At 43.1% G+C, this 11,579-nt stretch overlaps 1 protein-coding gene across 1 annotated transcript in view; it reads left to right on the top strand.

The window, feature by feature from the left end:
- The first annotated feature begins 473 nt into the window (after positions 1-473).
- The window catches only part of TERT (telomerase reverse transcriptase), a 28,400-nt gene continuing 17,294 nt past the window's right edge, over positions 474-11,579 (top strand). The window contains exons 1-4 of the mRNA XM_048289616.1: positions 474-716; positions 1,757-3,641; positions 6,612-6,807; positions 11,054-11,243. Coding sequence (XP_048145573.1) covers positions 489-716; positions 1,757-3,641; positions 6,612-6,807; positions 11,054-11,243 — 2,499 coding nt within the window. The 5' untranslated portion in view covers positions 474-488. The remainder of the gene's footprint in view (positions 717-1,756; positions 3,642-6,611; positions 6,808-11,053; positions 11,244-11,579) is intronic.

Here is an 11,579-nt window from a genome sequence, read left to right as displayed (position 1 = left end):
TCGCAAGCTATTTGGCTTCTCCATTCATGAGTTTGATAAAAAAAAAACCAGGATGAGCCACTTCGGTATTTTTAGGGTTTAGTCTGTTCATCTCCACCACAACCTCTCCTACAGTTGCTCTTATTTCAGACAGAGTCCCAGTGGAGTGCTCATCCCGATAAAAAAAAGCGTTCCCCGCAGGGGAATCTTCCCGCTCGGTCCCCGACGGCGGAGCTGGACAGCGGCCTCCGCCCGGCCCCGCCCCGCCCCGCCCGGCCCCGCCCGCCGCCTCTCCGCGGCCACGCTGGGGGCACCGGCGCGGAGTAGCCGCACCGCAGCTTTAAAAGGATGTTTTGGCTGGTTTTCTTCTCCCGCCTCTCCAGTTAATACTTTTATTTACTTATTCATTCATCGCTAAGCAGCTGCTCCCCGCTGTCGGTGGGGCAGCGGCGCGGTCGGAGGGGCGCCGCGGCTGCCTCAGGTGGCCCCGCGCCCTCCTTGGCCGCAACATGGCGGGCAGGGAGCCCTTCGCGGCCGTGCTGTCCGCGCTGCGCCGCTGCTACGCCGAGGCCGTGCCGCTGGAGACCTTCGTCCGGCGGCTGGGGGACAGCGGCGCCGGGGACGCCGAGGTGCTGCGGGCCGACGACGCCCCCGGCTACTGCACCTTCGTGGGGCAGTGCCTCGTGTGCGTCCCCCGCGGCGCCCGCGCCATCCCGCGGCCCTTCACCTTCCAGCAGGTAGGAAGGGGCCCGGGGGCGAGGGGCTGCCGCCCTCGCCGAGCAGCGAGAGCCCTGCCGGGGCTTCCCGGGGACCGCGCTTCCCGCGCTCCGTGCGTGCGCGGGGGCGGCGCGGCGGCCCTTGGCCCCTCGTGGCTGCTGCCGGCCGGGCCTCCCGGGCTCCCACAGCCATCCGCGGCTCATTCCTGGCCCCGGAGCCAGCGGGGAGCGGTGGGGGATCGGCCCCCTGCCTCCTCTCGGGGGTGGGAGAGCAAAGCCCAGGTGCCGGTGGGCGGATAACGCTGCAGGTCTGTGTGCATGGGGCTCCCTGACTCCCTGCGTGCCCATGTGGGTAGGGATGAACAAGCCGAATGTGGCCGGGGAGCAACTGGGAATGGAAAGTGCCCCACTCGTGAGAGATTAGGGAAGAGGTGAGTAGAACGGGCCGCAGGTCAGTGATCGAGCCGAGAAAAAACTTCTCAGAGAGGGAGGACCGCTTTTTTCTTAGCGCCGCATGACCAAAACTGTGCTGTGGTAGGAAGCAGATGTTGCGAACTTGTTGAGTGGGTTTTGGAATTGTGTACCGAGTCGTTTAGTTGAACTTTCCTTTACATAAAAGGAAATAGAGGCCTCAAGAAAATTAGCTTAGTTCCCTGGCGGTTCGAGCCTGCGCGAGCAGGTATGTACGGATGCGTGCCTGCAAACGGGGATCTGCGAACGCGGATCCACGGGCAGGGTGACCTGGAGGCAGTGGAGTCTGAGCTGCTGAGGGACTCAAGGGGAGTAGTGTAGGGCGTTCCATGGGCGTAAAAACCGGGATCAAAAGGGCAGATATTAAAAAGACTTCCTTGAAGTCGTTGGCTTGCGTTGCTACATGTGAACATCTTGCAGTACGCTTGGAAAATCTTAATTTTTGGGTGCAATGCTTGTGAATCATTAATACTGGTTTGAAAGTTGGTGTGTAGGGCTGTGTATCTTTGCATATGTTTTTATTTAGAGGGTATATTGTGGTTTATGGAGAAGTAAAGAAAGCTAATTTTCTTTTTTCTTTGTTTCCTCAGTTATCTAGTCAGAGCGAAGTCACCACAAGAGTCGTTCAGAGACTGTGTGAAAAAAAAAAGAAGAATGTCCTCGCATATGGATACTCCTTACCGGATGAAAACAGTTCGCAGTTCCCAGTCGTGCCATTTTCAAAGTTATACAGCTACCTACCCAATACTGCCACAGAAACTCTGCGCATCAGCGGCTTCTGGGAGACACTGTTGAGCAGGATAGGGGATGATGTGATGATGTATTTATTGGAACACTGTGCAGTCTTTATGCTGGTTCCCCCTAGTAATTGTTACCAAGTTTGTGGGCAACCAGTTTATGAACTTATATCATGTAATGTAGACTCATCCCTGGTATTTGTTAGACAAAGGCTCTCAAAGCATAAACGTACTAGCTTGCTTAAATACGTGCAAAAAAGGCTTATGTTTCATAGAAATTATCTTTTAAAGTCATATGGGTGGAAATGCAGACAGAGATGTGAAGATAACGTCTCCAGAATGAGAAATGAAAGAAATAACAAGATACGAAGCTTAGTGCCCAGTGACCAGTGTTCTGCACAAGTTGTTTCTAAAGCAAGCAAACAGATCAGAGTGGTTACTGAACATGGGGAAAAACAGAGTGGCTCCGGTTCATGTGTTTCAGCTACAGCTCCATCCCTAAAAAGGAAGATTCATGGAGAACAACCTGAAATTCCAGCCAAGAGGGCAAAAAGAGGGGAGAAAGTGAGAGAGGAAAAGGCTTGTAGTCTTATTCCTGATGTAAACCAAAGTAGTTCCGAGAGATCTGAAACTGAGTATGTAGCACCACATTCTGAAAGTCTCATTAAAACCCCCCATATTTCTCAAAGAGGTAACAATGCTGTGTCTGGTCCTTCTTTAGTTTGCACATCTCGTGGCAGGAAGAAGTTTGTGTGGGGTAAAAGCTCTCTTCTGCGGGGAGTTCAGAGTAACAAACCTTTAGAGTCCAACACTGAAATGCAAGCAGAATCCCGTAGGAAAGGAGTAGAGGTGCATACGTATGAATCTCAGTTGGCTTCAGGACAAACCAAACCCATGGAGAGTATTTCTTCAAAATGCAGAAGGCAGGAAAGTCCCCAACCTCATTTGTCAAAGAAGTTACCAAATAGATTCCTGAGTTCTGCAGTATATGTTGAGAGGAAGTCTCTTCTGTACTCTCGCAGGAGTTTCCGAGAATGTTTTCCTAAATCATTTTTATTGAATCGCTTGCAGAGCTCTCAGGCAGGTGGAAGACACCTTGTAGAAGCTATATTCTTAAGCCATAACCAAAATCTGCCAAAACGCAAGCGGAGAAAGAAGTTGTTGCCCAAACGCTACTGGCAAATGAGGGATACATTTCAGGAACTGTTAAACAATCATGGAAAGTGTGCTTACTTTGCTCTCTTGAAAAAAAATTGCCCTGTTCGGATATCTGAAATCACTATGAGAAATATCAAGCTGTCTTGTCAGGCAGCCTTGCCTGGGGAAGCAGAGGTTCAGAAGCAAGCAGAACAGTTTGGGAAAGAGCCTACTAAGTGTGTGACAAGCAGCACATGTGAACCTCGTCACACTGATGTGCCAGACGACTTAGGTGCTTCCCTTGCAGAACCTGTGCGTGGGGAGTCACAGAGTGAGGAGCAAAACCTAGGAGAGGCACGTGATTCAGCCCTCAGGGAGCTCCTCAAGCAGCACAGCAGCCACTGGCAGGTGTACATGTTTGTGAGGGAATGCCTGGACAAGGTCATCCCTGCTGAGCTTTGGGGTTCAAACCATAACAAGTGCCGGTTCCTAAAAAATGTCAAAGTGTTCATTTCCAGGGGGAAGTTTGCTAAGCTTTCATTGCAGGAGTTGATGTGGAGGATGAGAGTGAATGACTGCATGTGGCTTCGTCTAGGCAAAGGTACTTCTTATATTAAAGACCTAAGTGGTGGGGCTGTCAGGTGTTTGGTGTTCATGTTTAAGGTGGGAAGGGGAGGATATTGAACCTGGAGTCCGAATTGCTGAGTTCATTGGTAATAACCATAGCTGAGGGAGCAAACCTAGTAGTGTTTGTAACTGATGGTGGAAGGACGCTTAAGTTTGTCTTCCTTCCAAAACTTGTTTGCATTCATGCTTTTTGTGTTTAACAGAATGATGTTTTCATAAATATGAATTCAGAACCTGGGCTGAACAAAAAACAAAACTCTTTCCCATCCACTCCTGTTATCCAAATTGCAGTGACTCTGAAAATCCCTCGAAGTCTGATCTAAGCACGTAAGGAATAAAGGCTGTCTGCCTGTTAGTTACTGTAAGAGTTCAGAAAGAACTAAAAGCAAATCAAGACACTTGCAGTGGCATGTGTTCCTCTGCTATGGGAGTGAAAAAACCCAGGTTTTTTTACTCCCTCACATCACCCCTGTGAGAAAGATGTGAGTATGGGACCCATTCAATACAGGGATTGCCTACCATAGAATCCCAGAATGGTTTGGATTGGAAGGGACCTTAAATATCTAGTTCCAGCCTCCCTGCCGTGGGCAGGAACCCCTTCCACTAAACCAGGTTGCTCAGAACCCCGTTCAGCCTGTCCTTGAGCACTTCCAGGGCTGGGACATGAACGACCTCTCTGGGCAACCTGTTCCAGTGCTTTACCACCCTCACAGTAAAGAATTTCTTCCTAACATCTGATCTAAACGTACTCTCTTTCAGTTTATAACCTTTCCCCCTTGTCCCATCATTACGTGTCCTTGTAAAAAGAGCTGTCATCATCCATCACCTTTCTAGAGCCCTTCTCTAGGATCAAGAGACCCTTACTGAGCACTGCTGCAGCCTGGGTAGTTGGTGGTGCAGAAGTCCCCAGGCTGTGCAGTCCCTGGCTAAAAAGCTCTCAGGAGGGCAACATCTGATTGTTCCAAATTCTGTGTGAATCCATTTCTGTTTAGTCCTCTTTTACAATGACAGGTGAATCTTCCTTTCCTCAAGTTTGTTCTTCAGACACTATCCTAGGATTTAAATCGAGGCTGAAGCTGTAGTCCTGTGGTTGGTTGCTGTAGGATCTAATGCATATTTTCATTTTTTGTGCTTCTATTCTCCATTTATACAATGTGGGTTGCACTTCCTTGACTGGTATGCTTGCAGTGTTTATTCTTACCTGATACTGTACGTGGATCCTACAGTAATGTGAGCTGAAAATGGTATTCTTTTGTTAAAAGGTGCAATAAGTTCTGAAACTATTACAGGTTCTTTCTAGTTTAGGAGGAAAATAGAAAGTCAGATGTTTGAGAACTGATGTCAAAAATAGGGGAGGTTACACTTTCATAAGAAACTCTTGATTCTAGGAAATATATTATTTCTTTATTCAGAATCTGTGGTTCAAAACTACACTTTTCAAGATTCTGAGGAGTTAAATATTTTAAAAGGCTTTATTGTAAAGTGTGTGTTTGATTCATAATCATTTGGAACATCTTATCTTTAAAAATGTAATGCCCCCTTCTTTGGCCATATTCCAGGAAAAGCAACATATAGGCTTATTTTAATTTTCATGAGAGTATTCCCATGTGCTTGATGTTTAAACATGCATTTAATTGCTTTGCTGCACTGTAGGTATGGTTGTTCTTTCCTCCAAAAGTACTAGTGGTTTCTCAACAATTTCCTAAATTGTAGTAATTGTTTACGTCTGTTGTCAAGAACTCAGAAAAGAAATAATCTGTTTCCAGAGCAGCTACCTATCAGCATCCTGATTTAATTTGTGTATTACAACTGCATATTGCAGCTCTTCAGTTAGAGAGTTTTCCAGCAGTGGGTTTTTTTCACTGATGTTACCTGGCTTCTGTTAAAATAGTAGTAGTCTTTTTTTAAGTGCTGTAAATACATGAAAATGTCTCTGCCCTGGAGCATGCAAAAACTAAAGAGAGTAGGAAACTGAAAACTTACTTCCATTTTATAAATTTTAGTGTCAGTTCTGTTGCATCAAAGTTAAGCTGTTTTTAACACATTCATGCCATAATCATAATTTGTGCTAAGCAGCTAGACTAGTATTTCTGTATAGTTTCTTTAAGAATCCTATTTCATTTTGGCTAAAATCTACTCTTTAAATGTAATTAAAATAATTATTATTGGAAGTTGGCCAAAAAACTGTTATTGTAGCCCAGAGTCTTATTCCCTGCTCATCCGTATTTAGACGTAATTACAGATTTATGTGATCATAAAATTGACAGTAGTTAGGAATGCTCTGGGTTCATAATTGTTGTCCCATCTAAATATTGGAAGTACTGATGGACTTCAGGTGATTTGAATTTTTTACTTTTTTTTTTCCTTTGGCTCCAGCAATAGGTTTTATATAGGATGTCTGAAATAAAGCCTAACCCTGAAACCAATTAATTTTCATGTAATTGGGAAATCTGAATATCATTCTTTTCCCCAAATCATCCCAGTTTAATTTTGTTAATTTTTACAGTATACCTAAGTATTTTCAGTCTTTTGCTTCTTTTTTTTTTTTTTAAGCTTTATATTGTAGTAGACTTGTTCCTTTTGATTTTACCTCTCCTTTCACAACAATCTTGCCGTGGTGCATTAAAGAGCTTGCACAATCAATGCTGAGGGAAGAAAGTAAGTCTTTGGTCTACTATGGTGTGTATTTGTATCCTCTATGTCAATTTGTTACTGCAGGTTAGTTCCTGTATTTGTGCTTTAAGCTTGGGTCAGTTGCATTATTTAATGTCCTGAAAATTTGGAGTGGCAAATCTGTGTAATTGCTTGTACTTACCGTTTTTCTTTCTCATGACCTCAAGCTAAGGCAAGAATGTTGTGCACGTTTCTTGTTTGTGTGTTCTGTTTCTTTACTCATACTAAGGGTTGATAGTTACTATAACTACCTTTGAATTGTTTATTGAAGGTGGTCACTTTGTTCCTGCCGATGAACATTGTTTCCGTGAAGAACTTTTGGCCAAATTCCTATACTGGCTGATGGATACCTATGTTGTTGAGTTACTCAGATCATTTTTCTATATCACCGAGACCATGTTCCAGAAAAACATGCTCTTCTACTACCGAAAACTTATTTGGGGCAAGTTACAGAACATTGGAATTAGGTAATACTAGAAAACTAATTAAGTATTAATGGATAGATATGTAGAAATCATGTGTTTTGTAGTGTAAAGTTACATTTCTGCTTTGATTTATTGCCCATTTATCCTCCTTTTGTTTGCCTCATTTCCCAAAGGAAAATTCAGCCTGTGACCGTAGCATACACAGTTTGTAATTTCAGAAATATTTTGTGTGAGAAAACTGATTCAAATTTAGACTTCTTTATTAGAAGAGACATCTTTGCAATAACAAAATCCGTTATGAAGAGGATTTTGTTTTGATAAGTCTGTATTTTACACCTTTTAACAATGAGTAAAGCATAGTGGTAGAATCCCAAGGTAACCTTGTGAAAGTTCATTTTAAAAATACTCAATTTGCTTCAGCTACTTTAATTTAGAAACAACAAAACCAAAACCAAGGCTCTGCTGAAATTCTGTAATACTCTGTTCATAAAAATCAGGCAGTAGCTTAGTGACTTAAGGGGTTTTTTTTTTTTCAAGGTTAAGGGATTTAGAAGCTGCAGCTCCTTTTGTAGTACTGCTGGAATTCCATGCTGGTTTTTTGGTCCTAAAAATGCATGCATGTATTTAAGTTAGGGCATTATTTAAGATTAAATTTTAAGCAATTAAGTGTTAAAATAGGAAAGGCAATTTTAATGAACAGTGTTGTGCACCCATCTCCCTAGTTCACATCTTTCAGATTTTCATTATAAATTGCTGGTGTCTGAGAGAGCTTTGGAACTGTGAAAAATTAGCATACTTTGTCTTGTGTTTTAGTGGCTATTTTATATGGTAAACCTTCTGCTTTTGCAGTGATCTCTTGGTCCACAATGTTACGTGTGATTTTTTTCCCCTCCTGCCCCGTCACTCCCTGATTTCAGCATTGATTTCTCCAATGCCATTCTTTGCATTTGTGTTTGCACTTAACGGAGTCTTGATGTTGTTTGCAGTTGTAGCACAGAATATGCACTTTAAATAGTAGTGGTAGAATGTAATTTTCAGTCCCACACATTCTGTTTGTCTTGTCTTCAAACTAACAGCTGTAGTGTTGCAATTAGTGTTTTATGGAGTTTTAATGTACTTAAAGACTATTTTTTGGCACAAAATATGATCAAGTACTGACATTTACATACTAGAGCTATAATAAAAATAATAATAGAAGTAGTAAATAATAGATTTTTAGTGGGGTTTGTGATTAAAGGAAAACAACTTGGGATTTAGCTCTTTTGTCCCTTTTCCCAGTTTCCCAGAAAAGCCCAATGTGTAAGGACAAGGTGCTTTGAACTCAAGAGACCCTAATCTAGAGTCTCATTTCTTCTGATTTCCTCACCTGGCAGGAAGCCCCTTCTCATCTTTAGCTTGGAAGGTCCCTAAGATGCAGGGTATTGGAAGCTGGAGAAACATCCCAAAGAAGTGCTGCTGCATGCTTGTCAAAGGCGTGTTCTAAGAACAGGATGTTTGCTCTTGGCTGCGGGAGTCCTAGTTTGTAAGAACTTCTAGTCTGATCCCAGCAGCTGCAGTTAAGCTTCACTGACAGGGCTTTCAGCACTGCTTTTTCAAGTGTGATGTGTACTCGTGAAGCCACGAGTCCAGCTTCCTGCATTCATGCAGGTGGCCAGCTGCCAACTTCACATGGGAGGAGAGAAATTGGGGTTTACAGTTACGGGGGTACAGGTGTTTAGGGCTGCCTTGGCCATTTTGAGCCTGTTCAGACACTGCTCTTAACCAGCTGGTGTTTCCGTGCACTGCTAGTGAATCAGTGCCAAAGGCTATTGAGCTGCTTCCATCTTCGCTGGAGGAAGAGTATCTGCGGACCTCTGTTGTTGCCCTCATGGCTGTTTTGTTGTTCCGGTTCTCCTCAGCTGGAGCTGCTCAAGGCAGTTGCTCTGAGCTGGTTCACAGGAAGGCATTGGTAGCCACTGATTCCTGTTGAGTTCTCCTGCATCCTCCTTTGGAGGAAGAGAATGGATGGAACAGGCTGGACTCGGTGGACCTGGACCTTACTTGCGAGCTTGCCTTTGCATTGACTGCATTGTCATTAGGGAGTAAATCCTCATCTTGAAGGACTGTCCTTATGAGTAGATCATCCTGGGCAGAATCCCACTCAAGGATATGGAGCACGGTTCTGTGAGGGGCCTTGGTTCTGTATATTAGCCTTGCTGTATTGGTGGAGGTCAGAGTGTGCTGTCATTGTACACAGACAACTTTGTATTCATTTTTGAAGCTATATCGAACTTCATTCCCCAAATTAAAAGCAGGATTACTAAGAAAAATATTTTATGCTACAGTTACTTCAAGTTACATAGCCTGCAGAATGTAAAGTTGTGTTTCAAAAATAATGAACCCAATGTTGTGGTGACGGCACCTGTTTTCTTAAGGCTCATGCCCTTGCCACACACAGTGGCTGCTGAAGATTAAAAATGCTGCAGAAATTCTGAATCTCTCCCATCAGATGGAGGTGAGATGTCAAAAGACAGCAGGACCATCTAGTCAAGTTCCTTCAAGTTGCAGTGCTTAACAGCACTGTGGGTGCCAGTGAGGGCAGCATGGTTCAGTGGCTGCTAGATTAGCACACATTCAAAATCATTAGCACTGCCATAAATGCCACGACATAAGCAATGAATGTTGCTGTAGGCACAATGGCATCCAGTTCCACAGCTGGCCAGAGGTAGGAGTGAAGATCTGCCAGTAACGGGCCTTTGACTTCACTTTCAAAGGAAATAATATTTTTTAAAATAAGGATAGAGGTTCATTGGGGTTTTTTTCCCCTCCAGTCTTGAATGTGAGCTGTAAAGAGATGGAGATTTGATCCTTAAATTGTTTCTGTTGAACTGGAGTTACTTGTTTTGTCTTGGTTATTTGCCTAATAGTATAGTAGATGATGTTTTATGTGTTCAGCAAGGAATTAATTCTATAAATAATAGTTATCCCTCACTGTGGAAAAGCAGTCATTTCTGCTTTCTTTTGGGCAGCATCTGTACCAGGAATTTAATTTCAAATTTTGAATATAAACGCTCAAAACTTTTTCATTACCTCAACTCCCTAGCCCTGCATGCTACTATCCCTTCTAGGTATCATGCACTGTATCCCTCAGACCCAGAGTCCCAAGCAGCTGGATCATGAGCTTGTATTTGAGTTGTATAGGCATACAAAAGAGAAGTGTTTGTGTGCCTCTCTTACCTGCATTCTTGGCTTCTCAGGTGTCTCTTAGAGCATCTTTACCAGGTTTCCACCATTCACCCACTGCCTTTTGTAATAGTGTAGCCTCCTTTTGCTAAACCAGCCTGCTGGATTATGTGGGTTGTAAAAAGTCTTCATGCAAATTTAGATTGATGTCCCGTCTTTTGTGAGGACTTGGAAATTGCCTCATCTACTTCCCAGGGTAATATCATAACCACTAGTCTGTAGGGCACATTTTGTCCGTCTGAACAATACAAGCAGTGCAGGAGATTGATCCAGGTCTTTTATGTTGCAGGTAGGGTACTTTAACATTGCATCTTAAGTAGAAACAAGGGCTTTTGCTCCACCACCATTTCCTGATTCATTGTATGGAAAAGTATTGATTTTGATGAAGCTGCATAGAACTGTAAATCCTGAAGGGGGATCTGGGAGGAAAACACATTTCCCGTTAAGGTGAACTTGGGAAGCTCAGAACCTGTGACTTAAGCGCCTTTAACGTTCTTCGTTATTTTCTGCTGTTCATTTCAACTGACAGCTGCTCATCAAAGCCCTGGATACCTAAAGCCCTTATGTTGTCTGTGTATCCTAGCACCTTAGTTAGCTGTAACTCCTAGTAAGTGGTAGATCTCCTAATTGTTGGGAGTAGAACAGCCCATTACTCTTTGTAAGTCCTTCCCAGGAGCTCTCTTAGAATAGTTTTCAGAAGGTTCTTTTCAACTTTGTTAATGTCTTTCAAACTTCTGAAACCATGAGCAATATCCAACTTCCCGTTTCTTGCATAAAACATATGTCAAAATTTTCATATGTATTCCACTAATTTGTGCTTAAATTTTTATTTGTTAAAAGGGGTTTTTATTTGCATTGAGCAGAAATGTGTGGTCTCTTACTGTATTACATTGTCATTAAGATACTGTGATACTGTTCTGAAATTCAGAATTTCATGTCAGTTTCTGCAGAGGTTAGTATTTGTATTGTCTTAGAAAAATGTTTGGCTTTAGTTATCATAAAGACATTGAATGTTTTGTTTTCTGCCTTTCCTGTTGCTTACACTAAGTGTGTATTTGTATTTTAGAAACCATTTTGTCAAAGTACAGCTACGGCCTCTGTCTTCAGAGGAGATTGAAACTATCCGTCAAAAAAAATTTGTTCCTGTGGCATCAAAGCTCCGGTTTATTCCCAAACCAAATGGGTTGAGACCCATAGTAAAAGTGAGCGGTGTTGTCGAACCACAAGCACTCAGCAGGGAAAGCAGAGAAAAGAAGGTTTTTATTTTCTTCATTGTTTTATGTGCATTTGATGTTGGTAACTAATAAATGGAGTAAGGACTTTTGTTACGCAAAACTAGTTTTAACATGGTGCACTGTAACATTCTAATCAGAATGGCTGAATGGGTCTGTTGCAGCTTAGCTTCTCCCTTTCCAATGCTTAATTACTACAAGCCTCCAGTTCCAGAATCACAAACTTCTGTTTGCAAACCTGTCTTTAGGAAATGAGCCCAACAGAATGATGCAACTTGTAAGGTAATCCCGTTTTCTTGGTATGGATGAGTCTGGCCTGTTGGGATTTGCCTGAATACTGATGGGTGCATGTTGATCTGT

Source organism: Corvus hawaiiensis, chromosome 30 (assembly GCF_020740725.1).
Source record: "Corvus hawaiiensis isolate bCorHaw1 chromosome 30, bCorHaw1.pri.cur, whole genome shotgun sequence".
NCBI lineage: Eukaryota > Metazoa > Chordata > Aves > Passeriformes > Corvidae > Corvus > Corvus hawaiiensis.
Note: the sequence above shows the minus strand (reverse complement) of the source record. Positions and strands in the feature narration are given on the sequence as shown.